General features: G+C 47.0%; 2 protein-coding genes across 3 annotated transcripts in view; both read left to right on the top strand.

The window, feature by feature from the left end:
- The window catches only part of LOC116824950 (uncharacterized), a 954,865-nt gene that overhangs the window by 374,196 nt on the left and 557,120 nt on the right, over positions 1–23,549 (top strand). The window lies entirely within an intron of this gene.
- LOC116838623 (butyrophilin subfamily 1 member A1-like) overlaps positions 1–23,549 on the top strand; it is a 65,424-nt gene that overhangs the window by 2,642 nt on the left and 39,233 nt on the right. For both annotated transcript variants that reach the window (XM_075071994.1, XM_075071993.1), the window contains exons 3-7: positions 3,704–3,787; positions 4,720–5,142; positions 12,816–12,932; positions 15,037–15,384; positions 21,221–21,502. In XM_075071994.1, coding sequence (XP_074928095.1) covers positions 12,824–12,932; positions 15,037–15,384; positions 21,221–21,502 — 739 coding nt within the window. In that variant the 5' untranslated portion in view covers positions 3,704–3,787; positions 4,720–5,142; positions 12,816–12,823. The remainder of the gene's footprint in view (positions 1–3,703; positions 3,788–4,719; positions 5,143–12,815; positions 12,933–15,036; positions 15,385–21,220; positions 21,503–23,549) is intronic.

Below are 23,549 nucleotides of genomic sequence, written 5' to 3'. Positions count from 1 at the left end.
AATTAGATAGTCTCTTTGCTTGGATTATTTACAGACATTTTTTTTTTTTGAAAAGGGACCTTTTTTTTTTAGAATGACTGTAAAGAAACCAAGAAATTTTTTATAACACTTTTCCTTTTTAACACTGTTACCATGCTTAACTGCTTAATTCCCTTCAGCCTCTGCAGAGTTAACTTTTTACTTTTTTAAAAAAATTACTTGCTTATTTTTTAAAATTACACCTTTATTAACTTAGATTTTACCATTTCAAGTACTATTTCAGGAATCTGAATTTCCTGTGCCTGTACTTACTGCTTTCTTTACTTTTGTCACTATGCCCTTAAGGCTTTCAACCCATTTTTCAATATTTTATCTGCTGCCTGCCTGCTTGTCTGGGCCCGATTTTTTTGCTGCACCGTCCCTTTCCATAGGCACAGGCGGGCTCCTTAATTAGCCCCCACCCCTCCTGGGCCCTTTCGTCTTTAGAATCACCCCCACGGGGAGCTCTTCTTGTAGTTGGGGGTGCCATACATACGACCTTCTCCCCCCTCACCCGCTGGGCCTCTCCTCGGTCTTAATGAGCGCTGCTATAGGGATGCAACAGGGTTCCACCCAAAATTGAGGATCCTTACAAAGGGAGAAATTAAAGCCCTAACACAGGTTACCCAAATCATCCCCTGTAAGGCTTGCCACCTGGACCGAATGCACAGTCAACTGACGTTTTAACTGCTTAATTTTCTTTTTATGGCGAGCACACTGCCGTTGTGGCATATGCTGGGCATGGAAGGTCAAGTTTTTAATGAGTTCCTGAAGGACCGGTACTTGCTTAGCAAGTGCTTTCAGGCGGGTGTGTTTCACTTTTTCCACCTGAAAGTCATGTCTTAAGGCCTGCAACTTGTCCTGGGCGTAGGCCTGGGTTGCTGCCTGGTTAGTATTTCATGCTTTTAGTTAGTCAGTTTCCACTAACTGTCGGGTACACACCTTGTCCCTTCTCCCCAAATTCTCTTTTTGTTCTGACAACATTTGATACCACAAGGCCACTACAGTTCAAACTAATCTCACAGCTGCCCCTAGGTTTTTGCCCTTTTGCTTTTCATACTCGGCATACAGGTCTAACAAATCCTGCAAAGTCTGCACTTTTTTCTGAAGCTCTGCCACAGAACCCCAGGGATTGTATCCCACCTTGGTGAGAGCCCTCTCCAGCTAGGAGAGGTTCTCACCCAACTTTGAAAGAAGCAGCAGGGTCCAATCCCTCTTTGCTGCCTCTCCCGTGGCTTGGGCATCAAGTCCACATGCCTCCCATGATGCCAGCTGACCGGGCAGCCGGACCATCGTGTTTGCACTCTCTAATGCCTGTACGTCTGGCGTTGAACCCCTCGTTGATGCCGTCGCCCATGACTGCGGGAGTCCCATGTCTGCAGCTGTACCCTTCTGGTTTTGAACATGTTGTTACAATCCCTTAGTACAGCTCTTAAGATTTTTTAATTACTTGAGTTTTTATGTAGCCCGTGTCGGCACCAACGTTCACCTCCCTGGGCCAGAGGGAGAAACGCTAAGACTCTCTCCATATTACTTGGTCCAATACCACCGAGGATTCATACACCAAAACCTTTCCTGGGCAGAGCAAAACACTCTATGTTCTTTTCAACTCAGCCATACTACAACTGAAGGAGTGTGCACCAAGGATTATATGGCTGGAGCGAGATTCCCTGAGTCCTCCTGCTACTACCCTAGACTTCTACAACCGGGAGTATACCCACCTGCACCCTGTCCCTGCCAGAGGAAACAACTTTTAGATAGTATCAGAGGGGTAGCCGTGTTAGTCTGAATCTGTAAAAGCAGCAGAGAATCCTGTGGCACCTTATAGACTAACAGACGTTTTGGAGCGTGAGCTTTCGTGGATGAATACCCACCTCGTCAGACGCAGACCTGTGTCTGACGAAGTGGGTATTCACCCACGAAAGCTCACGCTCCAAAACGTCTGTTAGTCTATAAGGTGCCACAGGATTCTCTGCAACTTTTAGATAATGTTTTCACCTCTTAGCTCATAGAGCCGAGAAGTGAAAAAAAAAACAAAAAACAAAAACAAAAATAAAAAGAACCTCTCTCTTGTTCTCAGACCTACGACAGCTGAGAGTGGGCACACCTTTAATCATAAAATCCTTAACATGTAATACCAAAAGGGCTGGACAGAGCAAACATGAAATACCAAGGGTAAAGCAGTTGGTGCACTCCGCAGGGCTCCCCTCCTCCGCAGTTCTCCACCAAAACTGTGACAGATTTTTGTTACCAATTTGCCTGAGGTGTTAGGTGATCAGGCTGAAGCAGCAGGATTGTTTGGGGAGGAGATGATGAAACATACCAAGTGTTTAAATTTTAAATCTTTATTGATAAAATAATAGAGTAACAGGGGAGAGTGATGGGTGCTTTTTACATCACTCAGAGGAAGGAAGAAAGCATTAGTGCCCTGAGTCCTAACCTACTTTCATACTCACACACTCACTACCCTAGGCTGGCAGGCCTGGGTGTAACATAAGAAAAAGAGGGTGAAGGGTGGACGGGAGTTTTGTTCTGTGTGCACAGGTCATTGAGGGTTCACTGTGATCTCCGAATTACTCCAGCTCTCAGGAGAGTTTTAAGTTGTGGGGTCTCTTTGGGGTGTCTTCTTTAGAGACCTTTGTTCTCCTTGCTCTGTGTACCAGTTAAAACCAGCCTTTTGTGGCGTTTTCAGCTTTCCCCAGAACAAATCAGTTTCAGAGCCATGAGACAGTCGTATTTTTCCCTTGCTGGCCTTCTGTTTTGCTTTTTTTTGCATCCCCTGCATTTTGTACAACAATTCTCCTTTCTCACGGCTGGTGGAGGGGGGTGGACTTGGCAGGTAGCAGAGTGTACGCAATGGCCTTGGGCTGGAGTCAGTTCTTTATCTTCGGGCTGAGCTTGCTAGCTGCAGTGTTGAGTTACCTCATTTTCTGCTCTCTTCCTCCTTTCCCTTTGGTCTCTTGCAGCCTGCAAAGAAACTTTCCACTTCACACGCACACCTTTGACCCTTCCCAAAATGCCCTGCAATGCTTGCAACAGAGTTAGCAATATACAATATATAATGCATATACAATGCTGATCTGCCTCCCCCAGGGGGCCCCCTGAGGAAAGGGGCCCTTGAGGTATGATAGTTTCATCAACATCAGTGCAGGCTGATCTGGGAAGGGGCATGAAACATGCATCTTCAGGAGCATTGGCCAGTACAGAAAGCTGCAAACAGGGACTTTCTTTCCAGACCAGAAGATTTCCATTGGTGATATGGAAATGCCAACAGTGAACCTTGGAGACCCAGCCTACTCCTGCGGCTCATGAAGCCTTACAATGGCAACTTTGAAGTCTGCAGCAATGAGTGCTTCAACAACAGGCACAGCAGGTGCAGAATGACTGTTGAATGTGTCTTTGGTCGCTTAAAGAGGCACTGCCACTGCCTTTTTGGCAGGTAAGACTTTAGTGAGAAAAATATTCCCATTGTCATAGCACCTGTGTGCTCTGCATAACATTTGTGATACTGAGAGGGAGAAGTTTCCTTCTGTGCTCCTGCCTGTTTCCTATCTTGACTATCCATTCACAGTTTTTCATTGACAGCTGCTCCCCAAGCTTTCTGTTTACAGTCCGAAGCACCTGAGAATTGCAGCACCTCCTGGAACATCATTTCCTTACTTTTCTTGTTTTGTATCCTTATCAGATGGAGCCGCTCAGCTGGTGAGCAGGAGGCGACCTCAAGGACACATGTACATATGCTAAAGAAACAAGACACAGAGGCATTATTGTGAGTGAATTCTCACCCTTGATCCAAATGAGCTAAGAACACAATTTTATCACTTTCCCTTGGCTGGCGCATGGCACAGTGGAAGCCCCAGGCATGATGAGTTTGGCCCCAGGGGGACGGGTAAGATAAGACAAAGGGTAGGGGGTTTCAGAGACGTATCAATACAAGACTCTGTTTGAATACTGGCACTGTTTTCCAGTAGCTTATTTCACTCATGACAGTAACTGAGGATGCAAGGGTGAAGCTCCTTTGTGCGTGCAGCTGGAGGCCGGATCCATATGCTGCTTGCCTATGTACTGCTATGATGCCTGCAGTAGTATTTGCCAATTGGTGTGGCAAAGTTTTCTATCATGGGGGAAGAAACAGAGCAGCCTTCCCAAGAAACCTTTGGCAGAGGAGTGCCAAGTACCTTCTTACTAGTCTTCCTGTCCTTCTTTTGCTTTGGGATAGTTTGAATGGGTTCAGTTGCCCTTGCCTGCGATAACACAGCCCTTCATTATAAATGGTCAGTGACTCAGCACAGTTAATCAGTGGAGCTTAGTCTACCTAGGGAACTGGTGTCCACCATCATGACTAGTGCTGGTGCAGGTGCTTTCTGGAAGTCTCAGCAGACAGGCCAGGCATCCCCTGGACACGGAGTGTGAGAGAACTCTCACCCCCAGAGGCCCTGCCAGACCAGCAGTGTCCCAGACTGTGCAGCTGCATGAAGGGCCAATGGCCTGGGGCTCGGATAATCTGTTGTATTTTGGTTGCACAAGAAAACTCTTCAATTACCCCAAGTATTTAGTTGAGAGTCTGTGCAGCTCCTTGCCCTGCCATACCCCTCACAATCAGGAAAATGTCAGGCTTTCTTTCCCTCACCCCCAGGAGATGGAAACCTTGGAGGATGGAGGTTTTACATGCAATTTGCTTTTTATGTTACTGATTCTCAGAAAGCAGGAAGAAGCAGGCCAGAGCAGAGAGTCACCTGCCAAAGTGAGTAGGTTGGCTCCAAATCTGTCACTCACTGGCACTGCTGGGGATGTTTCTTTAAGAGAACTTTGATCCTTGTAGTTTACTCAGCATGTGACAAGGATTCCTGTTTCGATAACTTCCCAGCTACTGAGTTACTTTCATTTCTGTAGCTGGTGGGAGCAGCAGAAACCAGGCAGCGATTCCATTCAGTTACAAATGCAGTAAATTAATGAACAGGACAGAGTGAAACTCCCTGGCTGCGACACCTGTGTTGAATGGGTGAAACCACCTCAGCAAAGGGAGGTTTCACAGGAAGTGCAAACTCATGGATGCTAGAAAAACTGAGAGCTTTGCAGGACCTTGAAGCTGCTTGGAGGAAGTGTCCCTACAGGACTCAGCAGGTAAGGGATCTTCCAGCGCTGGAACTACAGACTAGCTTGATATTTCCTCATCCACACACACACTCAGATGAGCTGTCAGTGTCACAGGCCCCTCTCCCAGGTTTGTCAGGGGTAAACTGCTGCTCCTATACTTCAAGTGTAAATTTGGCTGCAGAAACACACACACATGGTGATCAGTAACTGTTTGGTTTTGGTAACACCACAGTGTGTTTAGTCCATTCTAGTCACACAATGAGGCAGAGTATCTACCCAATGGAGTTTCCAGCCTGAAGATTGAGGGAAGGTTTTCCCCTTTGCTGGTTCACTGGGCTTTAGCAGAGCCTGGGGCCATGCAGTAGAGCTCATTTGCTCTTGCTGTTTTGCTGCCTGATGTGAGCTGTAGTTAGTGAATTGCTTCCTTAAGTGATGTTATTGGCCGTGTGCGGCTCCCCTTCCTTACCACTGGATGGATTCATAAGAGGACTTAGGTTCCTATCACTTTAGGTACTGTGGCAAGGCACCTTCTCGGTCTTCCCAGCCTCCACTGCTTTTAGCTCTGGTGAGACAGGCTTGGGTAATGTGGCCCCCTTGGGACACAGGGGAAGTCTTTCCCTTTTATCCACCAATCCTTTTTAGAGTACTTTTCTCCCTTGTGGGAGAGAATAGTACCTCTCCTTCTGGTGAGGCTCACTGTCTTGGTGCTCCTTACTTCCTGGCAGCAGGGCTCCTTCTCTCTCTTCAATCCCCCCCCCTTTCTCCCAGGGGAGGGTTAGAAAGGTCTCAGGCAGCCCTTAGTTGGGATCAGCTGATCCTAATTAACCTCAGGTACCGCCCTCTCAGCCTATTCTAATTGATACCTTGGTAACCCCTTCTCAGCTGAACCTGATTGACCCGTAGTTACCCCCAGTTGATAGGGAGGAGGGCCTTTTAACACTCTGAGACTGATTTCTACCCCTCCCTTGCAGCTGTCTGTCCTGAGTTTATCCCAGCACCTACAAAAAATCCCAGAATCAGGACACACTGGGATTCACAAAACCCTACTCGTCTGTGGATAAACCCTGCAGTGCCTATAATCACTTGGTGCCTAAATGTTTGCAATAACAGTTTCCAGGTGCATATTTTTCTGCCTCTGAGCATTTTCCCCACTCCAATCCTCCCAAATACTCAGACAGTCACTCCCTACTCCAACCAAGGGGTAAAGACACCCCAAGGTTGTGGCCAAGTCAGCTGACGTATGTAGGAAGGGGGGTTCATGGCCCTCCTTACTCCCTGGAAGATGACTGGAAGGGGGTAGTGGCAGGTTCCCATCTTGGTTTCAACCCTCAGGTACTGGGGTGGCAGGAGGCCCATGAAAACTCCCCATGTGCACCCTGCTAGCATCATCCAAAAGATAAGATCCAAGGGAGGGTGTGAAACTGCTCAGAACTGTGTTATGAAAACAGTCTGTTTGTGTAATGAAAGTCTGTGCTCTAAGAATCTTGAAATTGCCTGGTAGAAAAGCGACCAAGTGGATGGGAATTTGGTTTTGGCCTGCATGGAAAACTTCTGTGGTCTTACCTGAACTTGGAAGGCATCTGAGTCCCAAAGTAGCAGGAGATATGAACATTCCCAAGTCACTGGTTGAAGAGATCTCACTCAGTCTGATGTCAAAGGGGAACGAGATGTGACAAAGTGGTGTGACAAAGTTCCTCCTCTACCTTGGTGGGTCCTGTGCTTATTGGTAGATTTGTTCACCTCAGTGATCTTCCCCTCTTGTGGAACCCACAGTCTGGGTCAGCTCCTCCTGTGTCTGATCAGGAATTGGGAGGTTTGAGGGGAACTCAGGCCTGCCCTCTACTCCGGGTTCCAGCCCAGGGCCCTGTGGATCGCAGCTGTCTATCTCTGACTGAAAAAAGTATTTCCTAACATCCAACCTAAACCTTCCACACTGCAACTTGAGACATTACTTCTTGTTCTGTCATCAGGTACCACTGAGAACAGTCTAGATCCATTCTCTTTGGAACCTCCTTTCAGGTAGTTGAAAGCAGCTATCAAATCCCCCTCAGTCTTCTCATCTGTAGACTAAAATATCCCAGTCCCTTCAACCTCTCCTCATAGTCATATGCTCCAGCCCCTAATCATTTTTGTTGCCCTTCGCTGGACTCTTTCCAATTTTTCCACATCCTTCTTGTAGTGTGGGGCCAAAACTGGACACCGTACTCCAGATGAGGCCTCAGCAATGCCGAATAGGGGGGATGATCACATCCCTCGATCTGCTGGCATGCCCCTACTTATACAGCCCAAATGTCGTTAACCTTCTTGGCAACAAGGGCACCCTGTTGACTCATATCCAGTTCTCGTCCACTGTAACCCTCAGTCCTTTTCTGCAGAACTGCTGCCTAGCCATTCTGGTCCCTAGTCTGTAGTAGTGCATGAGATCTTTCATCCTAAGTGCAGGACTCTGCACTTATTTTTGTTGAACCTCATCAGATCTCTGACTGAAAAAAGTATTTCCTAACATCCAACCTAAACCTTCACACTGCAACTTGAGACATTACTTCTTGTTCTGTCATCAGGTACCACTGAGAACAGTCTAGATCCATTCTCTTTGGAACCTCCTTTCAGGTAGTTGAAAGCAGCTATCAAATCCCCCTCAGTCTTCTCATCTGTAGACTAAAATATCCCAGTCCCTTCAACCTCTCCTCATAGTCATATGCTCCAGCCCCTAATCATTTTTGTTGCCCTTCGCTGGACTCTTTCCAATTTTTCCACATCCTTCTTGTAGTGTGGGGCCAAAACTGGACACCGTACTCCAGATGAGGCCTCAGCAATGCCGAATAGGGGGGATGATCACATCCCTCGATCTGCTGGCATGCCCCTACTTATACAGCCCAAATGTCGTTAACCTTCTTGGCAACAAGGGCACCCTGTTGACTCATATCCAGTTCTCGTCCACTGTAACCCTCAGTCCTTTTCTGCAGAACTGCTGCCTAGCCATTCTGGTCCCTAGTCTGTAGCAGTGCATGAGATCTTTCATCCTAAGTGCAGGACTCTGCACTTATTTTTGTTGAACCTCATCAGAAGATTTTCTTTTAGCCCAATCCTCTAATTTGTCTAAGTCCCTCTGTATCCTATCCCTACCCTCCAGCATATCTACCACTCCTCCCAGTTTAGTGTCATCTGCAAACTTGCTGAGAGTGCAGTCCACACCATCCTCCCAATCATTAATGAAGATATTGAACAAAACCAGCCCCAGGACTGACCCTTGAGGCACTCCGCTTGATACCGGCTGCGCACTAGACATGGAGCCGTTGATCACTACCCGTTGAGCCCGATAATCTAGCCAGCTTTCTATCCACCTTATAGTCCATTCATCTACCCCATACTTCTTTAACTTGCTGGCAAGAATTACCCCCACCAGTACCCCGGGGGAGACTCAGTTCCCCCTGCACCATCACCACCACCAGCACCCCTGGGAAAGACTCTGTTTCCTCTCCCCCATCACCCCCATCAACCCCCTGGGGGAGACCCAGTTCCCCCTGACTCATCCCCCCTAGCACCACTCATCCCCCCTAGCACCACCCCCTGCCCCATCCTCCCCTGATCAGCACCCATGGGGGAGACTGGACCTCCCCTAGTTCACCCTGCCCCATCCCCCCCATCACCAGCACCCCTGGTTTAGGAAGGGTCAGGTCCAGTTTGGTCTGGAGAGGGATGTGGGTTGGGTCCAGTTTGGAATTTTGGCCTGGTCTTTTGGGGGCACAGTTGGTCCTGATCCTAATTTTAAATTTGCCCCAGTTTCATGCAAAAATGTAATTCAAGCCCTGTTAGTTCCTATGAGAAATGTGACAGATGAGATAATGGGTTGGTTTCCTCTTAGTGGGGGCAGCACATGACTGGTATGTTGGCCAGCCTTGTTAGCTGGTTTTACACACACACACACAGCCCCCCCAACACAAGAAGGGAGGCTCCGAGCACCCAGCCACTCCACTTCAGAGGATGGCCCAAACAACAGAAGGCTGTCATTCAAACAGTTTGATTTTTAGTGTTGCTACAATAAGCAATGTGGCCTTGTCCTTCCCTCCTCCCCCACCGCACCCAGACTACGTTGTCCATTATCTCTTTTTTTTAATTAAGAAAGAAAGAATGCATGATTTCAAAACAATAGTTATTTTATTTTGAAGGGGGGACGGTGGTTGGTTTACAGGGAATTAAAATCAACAAAGGAGGCGGGTTTGCATCAAGGAGAAACACACACAACTGTCACACTGAAGCCTGGCCAGTCATGAAACTGGTTTTCAAAGCTTCTCTGATGCACAGTGAGCCTTACTGTGCTCTTCTAATCGCCCTGGTGTCTGGCTGCTCAAAATTGGACGCCAGGCAATTTGCCTCAACCTCCCACCTCACCATAAATGTCTCCCCTGTAATCTCACAGATATTATGGAGCACACTGCAAGCAGCAGTAAAAATGGGACTGTTGGTTGCGCTGAGGTCTGAACTCGTCAGCAAACCGCACCAGTGAGCTTTTAAACGTCCAAATGCACATTCTACCACCATTATGCACTTGCTCAGCCTATAGTTGAACTGCATCTTACTACTGTCCAGGATTCATGAGCCATGGAGCAAGGGGTAGGCTGGAGTAGGTCCAACTGCACGGTACTGCCGGCTGGGAGAGCAGCCTGAGGCAGAAGCCTCTAGCTCGCATGATATTCCAGGCAGGACTGAATCACCATGAGACAAAACTTAAAGAAGAGAATGACCTGGAGTCTCTGGCTTCCATTCTATGCTCTAACAGGAGGATAGCCATGTCTGTCCAGGCGCCCCGATCGACCTCACCAAGGTCTTCCAGGAGCACCCAGGAGATGTACGATGGCTATCAGTCCTACTGCAACATCTGCTGCGAAGGCAAGGAGCTGCTTCTATTTAGCAATGCAGTACTGTGTCTGCCAGCAGCACCCAGGAGACATATAGTGAAGGTGAGCTGAGCGGGCTCCATGCTTGCCGTGATATGGTGTGCTATGGTACCCCAAGAAAAAAGGCACAAAATGATTGTCTGCCATTGCTTGCATGAAGGAAGGGAGGAGGGCCTGATGACATGTACCCAAAACCACACTCGACAATGTTTTTGCCCCATCAGGCATTGGGAGCTTAACCCAGAATTCTTACCAGCAAGTTAAAGAAGTGTGGGCTGGATGAATGGACTATAAGGTGGATAGAAAGCTGGCTAGATCGTTGAGCTCAAAGGGTAGTGATCAATGGCTCCACGTCTAGTTGGCAGCCAGTTTCAAGCAGAGTGCCCCAAGGGTCGATCCTGGGACCAGTTTTGTTCAGTATCTTCATTAATGATCTGGAGGATGGCATGGACTGCATTCTCAGCAAGTTTGCAGATGACACTAAACTGGGAGGAGTGGTAGATATGCTGGAGGGTAGGGATAGGATACAGAGGGACTTAGACAAATTAGAGGATTGGGCTAAAAGAAATCTGATGAGGTTCAACAAAAATAAGTGCAGAGTCCTGCACTTAGGATGAAAGAATCTCATGCACTGCTACAGACTAGGGACCGAATGGCTAGGCAGCAGTTCTGCAGAAAAGGACTGAGGGGTTACAGTGGACGAGAAGCTGGATATGAGTCAACAGGGTGCCCTTGTTGCCAAGAAGGTTAACGACATTTTGGGCTGTATAAGTAGGGGCATTGCCAGCAGATCGAGGGATGTGATCATCCCCCTCTATTCGGCATTGCTGAGGCCTCATCTGGAGTACGGTGTCCAGTTTTGGGCCCCACACTACAAGAAGGATGTGGAAAAATTGGAAAGAGTCCAGCGAAGGGCAACAAAAATGATTAGGGGGCTGGAGCATATGACTTATGAGGAGAGGTTGAAGGGACTGGGATTATTTAGTCTACAGATGAGAAGACTGAGGGGGGATTTGATAGCTGCTTTCAACTACCTGAAAGGAGGTTCCAAAGAGGATGGATCTAGACTGTTCTCAGTGGTACCTGATGACAGAACAAGAAGTAATGGTCTCAAGTTGCAGTGTGGGAGGTTTAGGTTGGATGTTAGGAAATACTTTTTCAGTCAGAGAGTGGTGAAGCACGGGAATGGGTTACTTAGGGAGGTGGAGGAATCTCCATCTTTAGAGGTTTTTAAGGTCAGGCTTAACAAAGCCCTGGCTGGGATGATTTAGTTGGGAATTGGTCCTGCCTTGAGCAGGGAGTTGGACTAGATGATCTCCTGAGTTCCCTTCCAACTCTGACATTCTATGATTCTATGATTCTATTATAAATCCAATGGGCAGCGAAGACTTAGGGAACTGTGGGATAGCTACTCATGGTGCATCGCTCTTTAATGCTAGCCATGGTAGTGAGGATGCACTCGGCCGACTTAATAGCTTAGTGTGGACATCTGCAATCGACTGTATAAAATCGGTTTCTAAAAATCAACTTCTATAAAATCAACCTAATTTCGTAGTGTAGACAATGGGATAGCTCCTGGAGGCCAATACTGTCAATTTGCGTCCTGCTACCCCAAATTCGACCCAGCAAGGTCAATTTTAGCGTTACTCCCCTCATCGGGGAGGAATACAGAAGTCGATTTTAAGACCCCTTTAGGTCAATGGAAAGGGTTGGCTGTGTGGATGCAGTCCATGCTGCTCCAATAGGGAATGAACATTCAAAAGTTCCTGACGGCTTTTCCTGCTCGCCTGGCTGAAGAGCATTGGAGTTCAAAGTGCTCACTGAAGCTGTCTGGATCATCACCTGGAGGTCAGTAACTCCAAATTACAATACACATTGTTTACACTCCCCTTAATTAGAGGCACGTATATTGCCTCTGGCTTTACTCCACTCATTCAGGTGGAGTACAGGAGTCGATTTTAAAATCCTTTATGTCGACAAGAGGGACTCGGCAGTGTAAACACACTCATTATAAATGCTAATGCTGAATACTTCGACCTAAGCTTGTAGTGTAGACCAGCACTAAGAAGCTTTTTCCTTTTAAAAACTCTCTCCAGCTTAAGAGAATGGAAACCAGGGATGTTGTTAAATGAAAGACTAATTTAATATTTTATACTTCAAATGCTTTAACTGTTTTTCCTTCTTTTTCGATATCTTTAATAAAAGATTGAAAACATTTGTTATAGTGCATTTGCCATGGTGCTAAGCAGGCTGAGGTCGCTGTGTAACAAATCCAAGCCCATTTTAACTGTTTAATGTTGAACAGTGACTGGGTCATGTTAACACCTTTGGCTGTTTGGGCCCCTATGGGTATGTCCACACAGCAATAAAAGACTCGCATCAGTAAGTCTGAGTCTGGATCAACTGAAAGTGTAGACACACCCTATTTTTCAGCTGCATTAATACAACGCTCTTATTCCAGAAGACAAATGCATTGTTCCTGTTTACCCAGTGGACAGCAGAAGTGGGCTAACACAAAAACAAGGCATTCTTGCTCCTAAATTAATGTCCACATATGGATTTATTCTGGAATAATCATGAATCTTAGCACAGGTGCAGCTCCAGGGAGCAAGCGCTAGTGCAGACGGGCTGCCAGCTACTGCTGGCATTTTAACCTCAGTGATGTTTGACCCTGCTTGGAGCTAGTGCAAACTAGAGCAATAGGGAGAATCCCTTCCCAACTCCAGGCATTGCACACCAGGCTGGACTAACCCTTGTGCCAGTCACTGCACATCTGATTTTGTTTGTTTCTTCTCATCCCAGACCCAGCTATGATGACAGGGAAGGTTCCCTTGTTCTCCCCTGGCTCCACAGTGAGCTCCACTCTGCCTGGCTACATTGCTCTCTGCCTCACTCTACATGTTCACAGGCTGGTGTCAGGTAGGAGCTCCGGCCTTCTCGCTTGGTTTGCTGCCTGTTCTCACACAGAGCTTTGCTGTCCTGCAGCTCCTCACACATACAGAGAGAAGTGACCATGTCACCCCTTCCAGGGTCACCCCCACTGGACACCCAGGCAGCTCAGCGCACACCCAGAATATCCCTCCTCCTAACGCTGTCTGGTGGACTCCTGCCAGACAAACCCCTGGGTGAAAACTCCCATTGACTTCAGTGGGGCCTGGATTTCTCCCCTGGATTTGGTGTCTCCACTTCCGTTATGGTCCTTGCTTTAATCTAGCACTAGCCTCCTCTCTGCCCCTTCCTGCTAGTGTGAGAGTGTTCCCCCCCTCCCCAGGCCTCCCTAACCCTGGTCTCCTGCCACATGGTACGTTCACTGACAAAAACCTTCATTGATGCAGAGTGTGCGTGAAGGTGCTGTTAAAGAGGATGAAGGGCTTGTAAAATGTGACAAGTGAGGGGCTGTTTCTGGGCAGCAGTTCAGTACAGAACAGGGTCGATAGCTCCTGTTCAGAGCAGCTCCCCTAAAAACAAGTTTCCCCTTAGCAAGGAGAAGGTGTTTGTGCTGTAGTTGTCATGTGCCCTGATCCCTGAGTAATGTGCTTTATCTGCGCAGGCAGAGTGTGGGTCTGTGTGAGGTGTGTGTATTGGATCATCTCTCAGAGAGGGCAGTGTTAAGGTAGCTCTGGCCTGTACCTTAACTTTGCATTTGCTGATGTTCCGAGTCCTGAGTTTTGCTGAGCTGTTTTCTGGAAGGACCTGAGATACCTCTGGGAACCATACTTCTGCATAAGCAAAGATTTTTGTCAGTGTCTTTCCGAGTTTCTTGAACAGAAAGAGGACTCCTTGTAGTAGACATTAATGGTCATTTAGGCAGTTGTAGTTCTCACTTAGATTTGCAGTTGATACATGACTGTGGCTAGACAATAATACAAAACCCTACCTTTTATATAGTACTTTTCGTCAGTAGAGCTCAAGGAACTTTATTCATTATCCCCATTTTACAGAGGCACAGAGCAGTGAAGAGACTTGCCCAAGATCACCGAGCAGGCCAGTGGCAGAGCCAGCAGTAGTTCCAGTCCAGTGGTCTCTCCACTAGGCCACACAATTGCTGTGTCATTCCTCAGCACTCTGCCTGTACATTTTGTTACAGTGCAATGGGGATAATGGGGTTGTGCTTTGAAGGGGTTACAGTGTGTAGTTGTTAACAGAGAAATCTGAGACACAGCCCATGTCCCAGCATCTTGACAGTTCCCTGGTGCTTACAGTGACTGTAAGTGTGAGAGAAAACTGCTGAGCCTGATTCCTTCTACATCCTCTGCCCCACCATCCCTCGCAACGTGTAGCCCCCTCTTCCTCCTCCAACTTTCCAGCTCTCCCTCCCCTTCCCTCACCATGAAGCCATTAGTTAGCACTGTGGAACCCTTTAATATGTAAGATGTTGTTCCTTGCTGTCTCCAGATGGGGTGGATGTACCTGCATTAGCTCTGATCAGGCTGTCATGCTATAAATGGCAGAGTAGCCACAGTGGCACGAGCAGCATCCCTGAATATGTACCTGGTCTTGGGCAGGATCATACCTGGGGAACTAGCCCATCCCCCCCTCACACCACCATGGCTATGCTTTCTCATGCTAGCTCAATCAAAGCTAGTGGGTGCATGTCTCCACACACTGGAAATTACAGCTCCAGCTCAAAATGTAGATGTCCGCTCAGTGTTACCAGCTTGCAGAACTTTATCACAAGTCTCATGCTATTTGATAGGTTTCTTAAAATCACAGCTCCTGGAGGCCTGTGATTAGCCGAGAACCTCAGCTTTCATTTTGTTTTAAAGTATGTTTCTGTCTATCTTGGTGCAAATGTGACCCAAGTCATCTTTAAAGGTTCAGAAATCAGAAGGCAGAGACCAATTTTATGATTTTTAAAAAATCTCTTTATTTTTAAGCCAATCTCATAATTTGGGCAGGGGGGACTTTCTCCTGATTTTTGAACAGTTCAAAGTTAGCAGTACGCCTCCTGCTGCACTTACATTCCTGTCTGTCTTGGTTCCTCTCCAATTTAATTTTAGTTTTCCCCTGACTCATTTCAAAGCACAGTTCACAGTGACTGGACCTGACCATCCAATCACCGCGTCCCTAGGTGGGGAGGCCATCCTGTCCTGCTACCTCTCCCCCAGGATGAGCGCTGAGAACATGGAGGTAGGATGGTTACGATCCCGGGACTCTGCAGTGGTGCACCTGTACCGTGATGGGAAGGATCAGTACGGAGAGCAGATGCTGGAATATCAAGGCAGAACTGAGCTCTTGAGAGATGACATCACTGATGGGAAAGTTTCCCTGAGAATACACAATGTCCAACCCTCTGATGATGAGCAGTACATGTGTTTTTTTCAGTCCAGTGTCTCTTATGAAGAAGCTTTATTGGAACTGCAGGTGGCAGGTCAGTGACTTGTGGTACTTTCATGTCTTCAGCAGGGTAATAAGTGGAGTCAGAGGGGTCATTGTGAGATGCCACCTGATGTGTCTCATTATAGTGGGACAGTAGCTCTGCTCTGGTTAAGGTTTATTCTAGCTCACTGTTTAACAGCTGTTTTTTCTAAGGGCTCTAAAATCCAGAAACATACTCAGATTGTCTTGAAATTTGCTGTGACACAGTGGAGTCTAGGACAGGGTTAGTGGGCTAAGACTGAGTTCATTAGAGCAAGGAATTAATGAGATACACGAACACCCCTAAAAATTCAGGAAATATTGGCATGTTGTGGTTATTACAACTTTTTTGTGCACACCTGGGACCAGAGAATAGCTGATCCTCCCCATGCTGATGTCACCAGCTGGGATTGATCTCGACTTGTGTCTGGCCCCTTCAGGGTAACAGTGATTGATACACAGGAACCTGTAGCCCAGAGCCTGGTCTAAGAGTGGAGAATTGAGGAATTCCCTGCCCCCAGAACAGGTAGAGGCAGGAGGCCTGACCCCTGAAGATGCCAGAGACACCAGCATGGGCACATGTGTAGCTAGGTCTGTAACCAGAACATGAGGTTTACGTCAGGTGCAGCAAACACCAGGCTGCTGACAATCCCTGTGGCATGGCAAGAAGACACCTCTGTGCACTTCTACTGACACAGCCTACAGACCTCAGCCCTGAAATGAGGCACATACGTGATCCCTCAAGATACATGCACCTCTCCTCATATCGCAGTGACAGCTTTGCCAGCCTGCTTGAATTAATCCCTCCCCCAGTCACTACAGGGACTCCAAACTCAGTCTCCATCATGCCTGTGTGTTGTGGAACCACCCTCACTGAACCATTCCCAGAGTTTATTGCTAGCCCAGGAGGCAGAGTCCAGGTGGCAGGGCTGGGTGCTGTGTGCTGTTACTTTTACCTCTTGGGTTTCAGGAGTTTAAGTTTAGCCGCTCTCTGCATTTTGGAAAGACACCAGGCCCTGCTCACCAGGCCCAGTTTGTCCTTCTCAGGGGAGTCCTACCTGGCACAGTGCTCCTCCTGGCTCCCATCCTGTGACATCCCCAGTCTGCTGCTCTGTCCTTCCTGGGCTTTTGGCAAGTGTTCGGCTCCTGTCATTGTGTGAGGGCCTCTCGCTGTAGCCCTTTTGTCCAGATCTACAGACACACTCACCCTGTCCCTCCCTCTCTCCACTCTCCTCCCTTGGAACACCCAGCCGTTTGTTTGCCCCAGCACAGGTTTGAAGGGGCCGTGCTCTCTAAACCCCAAGGGGATCACAAATATGTTTCTAATTAGCTTTGTAAGTGAAAGTAGTGGAAGAGTTTGGCCTCCCCGCCCATCAGTTGAGCAGTGCATAGCTCCTTCACATGCTTCTTCTGATTCAAACCTTTGTCCCTGCTGCACAGTGTGTGGTGAGAGGTTTTGTCTGTGTTCGTAAAAGGGAGAACCAGTCCCTTGTTCCTGCTCAGGAAACAGCAGGATTATGTAGCGGCTCCCCATGATTGGTAGAGAACATGAAGAACATGCACACATGCTAGAACAGTAATAAATGAGAGGCAGGGTTGCCTGGTGGATCGTGCAGTGGACTGAGTGTCAAGGGACAGGGGTTCTAGTCCTACCTTTGCTACTGAGCTGTGTGTGAACTTTGGCAAGTCTCTGTTTCCTCTCTCACCCTTTGTCTGTGTTACCCGTTTAGACTGTAAACTCTGCAGGGCACAGACTGTTTCCTACAATGTGTGTACAGCCCTGGGCAGCAGGTACAAGAGACAGGGGGTCTGCTCTTATGGTGCAGGGGGTTTGGCTGCCATGGGGTTTCTGGTGGAAGGGGCAGGGTTAACTCACTGCCCATGTGTACAGCGCCCAACACACCTGGGCCCCTAAATCACTACTGTAAGACACACAATCATAGCCAATAACTCTGATCAACTTTTACTTAAAACCCTTCTAGCAACTTGCTCCATCCACAGCACAAGAACTCTTAAATGTGGGTAACCTGAGCTGCCACAACTGGGTATTACACAGAGTTCATTTTATAACCACAACAAGGTCATTCCCTTGTGTAATGTACACGTGACCCACCAAACTTTGGTTACACAAGCACCCGCTATAATGCCGTGTAACTGCAGGGAGAGTGAGCAGGTTCAGTCTGGTCTGACAGCAGAACTCCCACCTGTGAATAACAACACACGAGATAAATATGAACATTTGGACAGTAACAGATGCTCCTACCCTGAGTTTCTCTAGTTTGGAATAAAGACACCACAATGGAGTAAAGCTGCCCCAAACTGAAACAATCATTAGGTTCATAAGGGGACAATCTGAGGGTTAACTGGGACTCCTCACAAATCTAGACACAATTTTATCATTACATCCATACAGCAAATACTTTACAAACAGCACCAACAAAATTAGTATAAACATACAGATTTCTTCAGTACCAAATGGTTCATAGGCCACAAATCCTGCATTTAAAACTTACACTGCTGATTTGGCATTAATATCACCACACCGCCATGAGCTGAACCAGCAGCAAGAGCCCAGTTTTTGAATAGGCTGGTATCTGTCTCGTTGGGGTTATATTCTCACTGCAGTCAGTAAAAGCAGACCTGTGAGTATCAGCACTTAGGGCAGAGATCTTCACTTCCCCTCTGGTGTGGCTGTCGCTCTCTGGGTCCAGCTGAACTAACTGAAAACTTTGGTACCTTTTTTCTTTATATTGGGCGTGGAATTGGCCCCCCCCACCCTTGGAGATGCCCTACTGAACATACAGCAAGGGTTCATAAACCTTTTCCTTTGTTCACTCGTGTTACCTGGACACTCTAGGACACCCCACCCTTACCCATTTCCTAGGGCTCAGGGTGTACTCTTCTGTGGGTTTGTGGGGTCTTTTACCAGCGAAAGAGCCTTACACAGTAATATCCTCACCCTCTATTTATTAACAATTACGGAGCAGAATACACATGCTAAGCATACAATGCTGTGCTCACCAATCCTGATCAGGCAGGTGGACTTACCCTGTCGGCCAGGCAAGGTCAGTCTTGTCTGGAATCTGGTTGCTGCCCATCACAGTCATGCAGAGGATTTGTAGCAGCTCTGATCTTGGGGTGTGTCTTACAGGCAAGTTCTTTCTTCTTCTTCCAGGTCTTTTCTTCTTCTTCTGTTCCTTCTGCTGTTCCTTCTTGGACCCCAGGTTACATAGTGAAACTTGAGTCCTGAAACTTAACTAATCATTTTACTAAAATATTACAAACTAATTATTTGACCAGTCTTAACATACTGTGAAGCAATTCTTTAACCAATCATACCCCAGCACCTTAGTTGATTTAAATCTTGCAAAATTAGTTATGCAACAGGCAGAAACAATCAAAGAACTAGACAGAAACCAGACAGATAAACAATAGAGAAGTGGGGACAATAAAGACAAAACAATAACAAAGTAGAGGTTTCACACCCACAACTATAGATAAGTTATTCCTTTCCAGACAGAAGGCCATCAGGTAAAGTTTTCTTTAAACATCTTAAGAGATTCCTTGCTTATCTGGTGATGATGGGCACTATTAGGACAGGATCGCCTTCTTAACAGCCTGATATTATATTGTTTTGATGTAATTTAGATGGAATGTTAGGATGGGACTTTCTGCTTCTTGGCTCATGACTGCTGCTCTCCTAATGTGGCTGCAGGAAAAGTCCCCAGACCCTACACCTGCTAGTCCCTGGCTAGTTGGAAGCAGTGAACTGTTTAAAAGGAACAGACACTGAAGCACGGGGGATGGGATGGGGGGCTTACATATAATTGCCACCATAGGCCCTTTAACTTCAGTTCTTGTCTGTGGCTCTTGGGCATTTCCCCTGAGTCTGTCAGACCAAAGCCTTGTGAGTCACACCCCTGCTGGGAAAGGATACAGTAGCCTGTGTTCTTCTGGGCAAGAATCCCATGGGGAAGGCTCCAGACATCTGTCCCTTCTCTGTTTCTCCTGGGAGGATGTTTTTCTCTCTAGGCTAGTCTATGTGAAATTTCCCAACTCCCCGAGGGCCCCTCTGCATACACACTGACACTGCTATAGTGAAATCAGTTTGAATTCACACCTGGTTAAGGTACAAGATTCTTGTTTCAGATTAAGATAATTTTATTTCAGTTTATCTTGTCAATACTAAAAAAAGTCCAAGTGTGATCTGGTGTGGGAGGCATGACTTTAACCCAGCATTTCCTTCAGACTGGTGTCCTGGGCAACACAGTATGGGGAGGAGGTGAGCAGCCCTCAGTGGTGAAAAAACAGGTTAAGGGCTATTGACAAAAGCTGGACATGCACAAGTCTATGGGTCCAGATCTAATGCATCCAAGGGTGCTGAGGGAGTTGGCTGATGAGATTGCAGAGCCATTGGCCACTATATTTGAAAACTCATGGTGATTGGGGAAGGTACTGGACAATTGGAAAAAGGCAAATATAGTGCCCATCTTTAAAAAAGGGAAGAAAAAGAACCCAGGGAACTACAGACTAGTTAAACTCACGTCAGTCCCTGGCAAAATCATGGAGCAAGTCCTCAAGGAATGCATTTGAAGCACTTGGAGGGGAGGAAGGTGATCAGAAACAGTCAACATCGATTCACCAAGGACATATCATAGAATCATAGAATATCAGGGTTGGAAGGGACCTCAGGAGGTCATCTAGTCCAACCCCCTACTCAAAGCAGGATCAATCCCCAACTAAATCATCCCAGCCAGGGCTTTGTCAAGCCTGACCTTAAAAACCTCTAAGGAAGGAGATTCCACCACCTCTCTACGTAACCCATTCCAGTGCTTCATCACGCTCCTAGTGAAAAAGTCTTTCCTAATATCCAACTAAACCTCCCCCACTGCAACTTGAGACCATTATCATTATCATCTAGTACCACTGAGAACAGCCTAGCTACATCCTCTTTGGAACCAAGAATACTAGAACCTCACTGCTAGTGCATACGGGATAGTCTTCTTGCATCAGAGCCCCTAACCCAAAGTACATCTAATGCTTAGACCTAGGTATCAGTGATTTCAGCTCTCTTAATTAAGTCTAAATTAGCTCTGTTACACAGTAGAGAGAGAACAGATAACAATCATGCTCACAGTCAGAACCCCAAAATACAACTACCCCCACCCTCTCAACTCATTGGGCTTTGGAATCTATATCCCTTGTCTAGGAAATGCTGTTTAGTTGAGGGTGAGTCCCTCGGTCAGAAAATGCCAAGTACAGTTCTGCTGTCTTTGATTCACTCAACCAGGATAACAACCCTTTAATATTCCTGCCCCAATAACAAAGAGACTGGGGATCCCACAGCAGCCAAAGTAACCATTTGGGCAAGCATCATGCTAGGCAGAGTGGGTGTGCCCATGCAAATGAGATCAGTCCCTGAAGTCCTTTTCCACAGCTCACCACCAGATGTTAGGGGAGAGCTCATTCTGACTCTGCTTACACATACATATGAACTAATGCAAACCTCTCTATGGAAACTTAAATGGGTTTGGAAATGGGTTATATTGATTTAGCTTGAGTTAATTCTTTCTTGATTTAAGAGTATCCACACTGGAATTTGCACTTGATTAATTAAACCAGTTTAACTAAACTGAAGCAAATTTGTGCAAAGAAAAGCCCTGATATTAATATTAATTTTACTGTGTATCAGATATGAATCTGGTCAGATTAACTGAGCAACCACACTCGTGGACTCACACTCAATCATTAGTTTAACAGGAAATGGCTTTTGATAACAGTCTAATAAATCTTTTGGCTCATTACTGGGCACTGTCAGATTATCACAAGTTCATTTATTTCTTCTGTAGATTTGGGCTCTGCTCCTGTCATCTCTGTGGCGGGACATCAGGATGGAGGGATCCGGGTGGTGTGTCGATCAGCCGGATGGTACCCACGGCCCGAGGTGCTGTGGAGAGATCTCCAGGGGCAGCTTTTGCCATCAGTCTCTGAAGAAATATCCCCAGAGGCCAATGGCCTGTTTCAAACAGAGATTGCCATTGTTCTAACAGAAGAGTCCAACCAGAAAGTGTCCTGCTTTGTCAGGAACCCCCGACTCAACGAAGAGAGAGAGTCAGTGATTTCCATAGCAGGTCAGTGCCCGTCCGTGCCACACATGGATAGACCGAGATGCTGCAGACATGAGTGGAGACTATTATTGTGTCTCCTATGTATTGGCCTGAAGCTTCAAGGTGCTGAGCACATCTTGGAAAGTCTTGAACAACCTGTTCTCTTTAGCTATGTCTACATTGAAATTAGACACCTGCTGGTGCCCTGTGCCAGCTGACTCAGGCTAATGGGCTAGGGCTAAGGGGCTGTTAAATGGCAGTGTAGACATTCAGGCTTGGGCTAGAGACCAGGTTCTAGGACCCTGTGAGGTGGGAGGTTCCCAGAGCTCAGGCTTCAGTATGAGCCTGAAGGTCTACACTGCAATTAAACAGCCCCTTCACCCAAGCCTCCTGACGCTGAGTCAATTGGCATGGGCCAGCTGTGGGTGCTAATTGCAGTGTAGACATACCCTTTGACTCCAGTAGGAGCTGAGGGTGTTTAGTACCTCTAAGGCTGGGGCACCATTGGCCAGATTTTCATAACAGCTCAGTACCCAGCAATCATCCTTCTTCTCAGTGTGGGAGGGGGAGGGAATTCTCCTTTGTTCTTGTGCTGTAGTAAGAACTGTGTTGGAATTGCAAGCTGTCACTTTAGGAGCTGAGGGTTTCTAGGTCCTGTTAGCAGGCCAGAAGGCTCTGTAGCAAAGCATGTGAGCAGAATCAGGGTTTGTCTACAGGAACAGTTAGTTTGTGGCAAACTGGGGTGTAAATCTGCCTCACACTAGCCTGCCACACACTAACTGTCCATGTGGACCCTGCTACATGCACTAACGACTCCATAGTGAGCTTTGATCTGTTCCACTTTGAAACAAGAACAGATCAAGGTCCACCAGGGAACTTTTAGTGCAGTGCAGCAGGGTGCACACAGCCAGTTAGGGCACAGCAGGCTAGTGCGAGGTGGATTTACACCCCAGCCAGCCTAACTGTGCCTATAGACAAGCTGACATAAAGCAAGTTGGGGTGAGTTGGGCCCACTGCCTTAGGGAGCAGCCCCTGTTGTGTATTTGGTTGTTTGTGGTAATAGAACCTTGTTGTTGCTATGGCAACTGAGTTAGATTATTAGGGGATAGCCCAACCAGTTTTGGCTGTTTTTGGTTAGTTCAGTGTGTGGCAATAAATGGCTGCTCCAAGGTTTACAGCTCTCTGTGTCTCCAGTGATTTCTTCCTAAAACTGTTGTCCCCAAGAATACAACAATGTGGTGACGAGGATGGAATGTCTGTGCTCCCCCAGCAACAGAAGGAAGCAGAAGTCAAGGTACAAAAAACCCCATTTTTGCTGCTGGAATGGGGTGAGAACTGGATTGTTTGCACTAACTGTGCAACCTGAAACTAAAACCATGGATACACTTACGGGGCCACTGGAAACTTTTGAGGAGACTATAGAGCAATGGCCTGTATATACTGAGCATTTTGAACTTTTTGTTATTATAAATGACATTACAGAAGAGAAGAAGGTACCAATGTTCTTAAATGTTGTAGGGGCTAAAACCTACTCCCTGCTACGCAGCTTACTACACCCTGTTAAGCCAGTGACTAAATCTTACAGTGACACTGTGGAAATCCTGGGGTCCCATTTTTCTCCAAAACCACTGGTAATTGCTGAAAGATATAGGTTCCACAAAAGAGACCAAAAAGAAGATGAAACAGTTGTACAATTTGTAGCAACTTTGAAAAAGCTAGCAGAACACTGTGAATATAAGGAGATATTAAAAGATGCTCTATGTGACAGGTCAGTGTGTGGCCTGCACAGTGAAGCTATACGGAAGCACCTGTTGACAGAGGCTCAGCTTACCTTACAGAAGGCTGTTGATGTTGTGGTCTCCATGGAACTGGCAACAAAGGAGGTGCAATAAATTGGTGAATCCTTTTGGGTGCATAAGGTGTCACAAGAACCAACCCACAAAACTGCGGAGTCAGGAATATTACCGCTGTGGTAAGCCAGGTCACCATGCATCAGAATGCTGGTGTAAGGACCTGGTGTGTTGACACTGTGGCAAAAAGGGACACATTCACTGAGTGTGCCTGTAAACAA

Source organism: Chelonoidis abingdonii, chromosome 13, assembly GCF_003597395.2.
Source record: "Chelonoidis abingdonii isolate Lonesome George chromosome 13, CheloAbing_2.0, whole genome shotgun sequence".
NCBI lineage: Eukaryota > Metazoa > Chordata > Testudines > Testudinidae > Chelonoidis > Chelonoidis abingdonii.
This window is presented reverse-complemented; position numbering and strand designations above follow the sequence as displayed.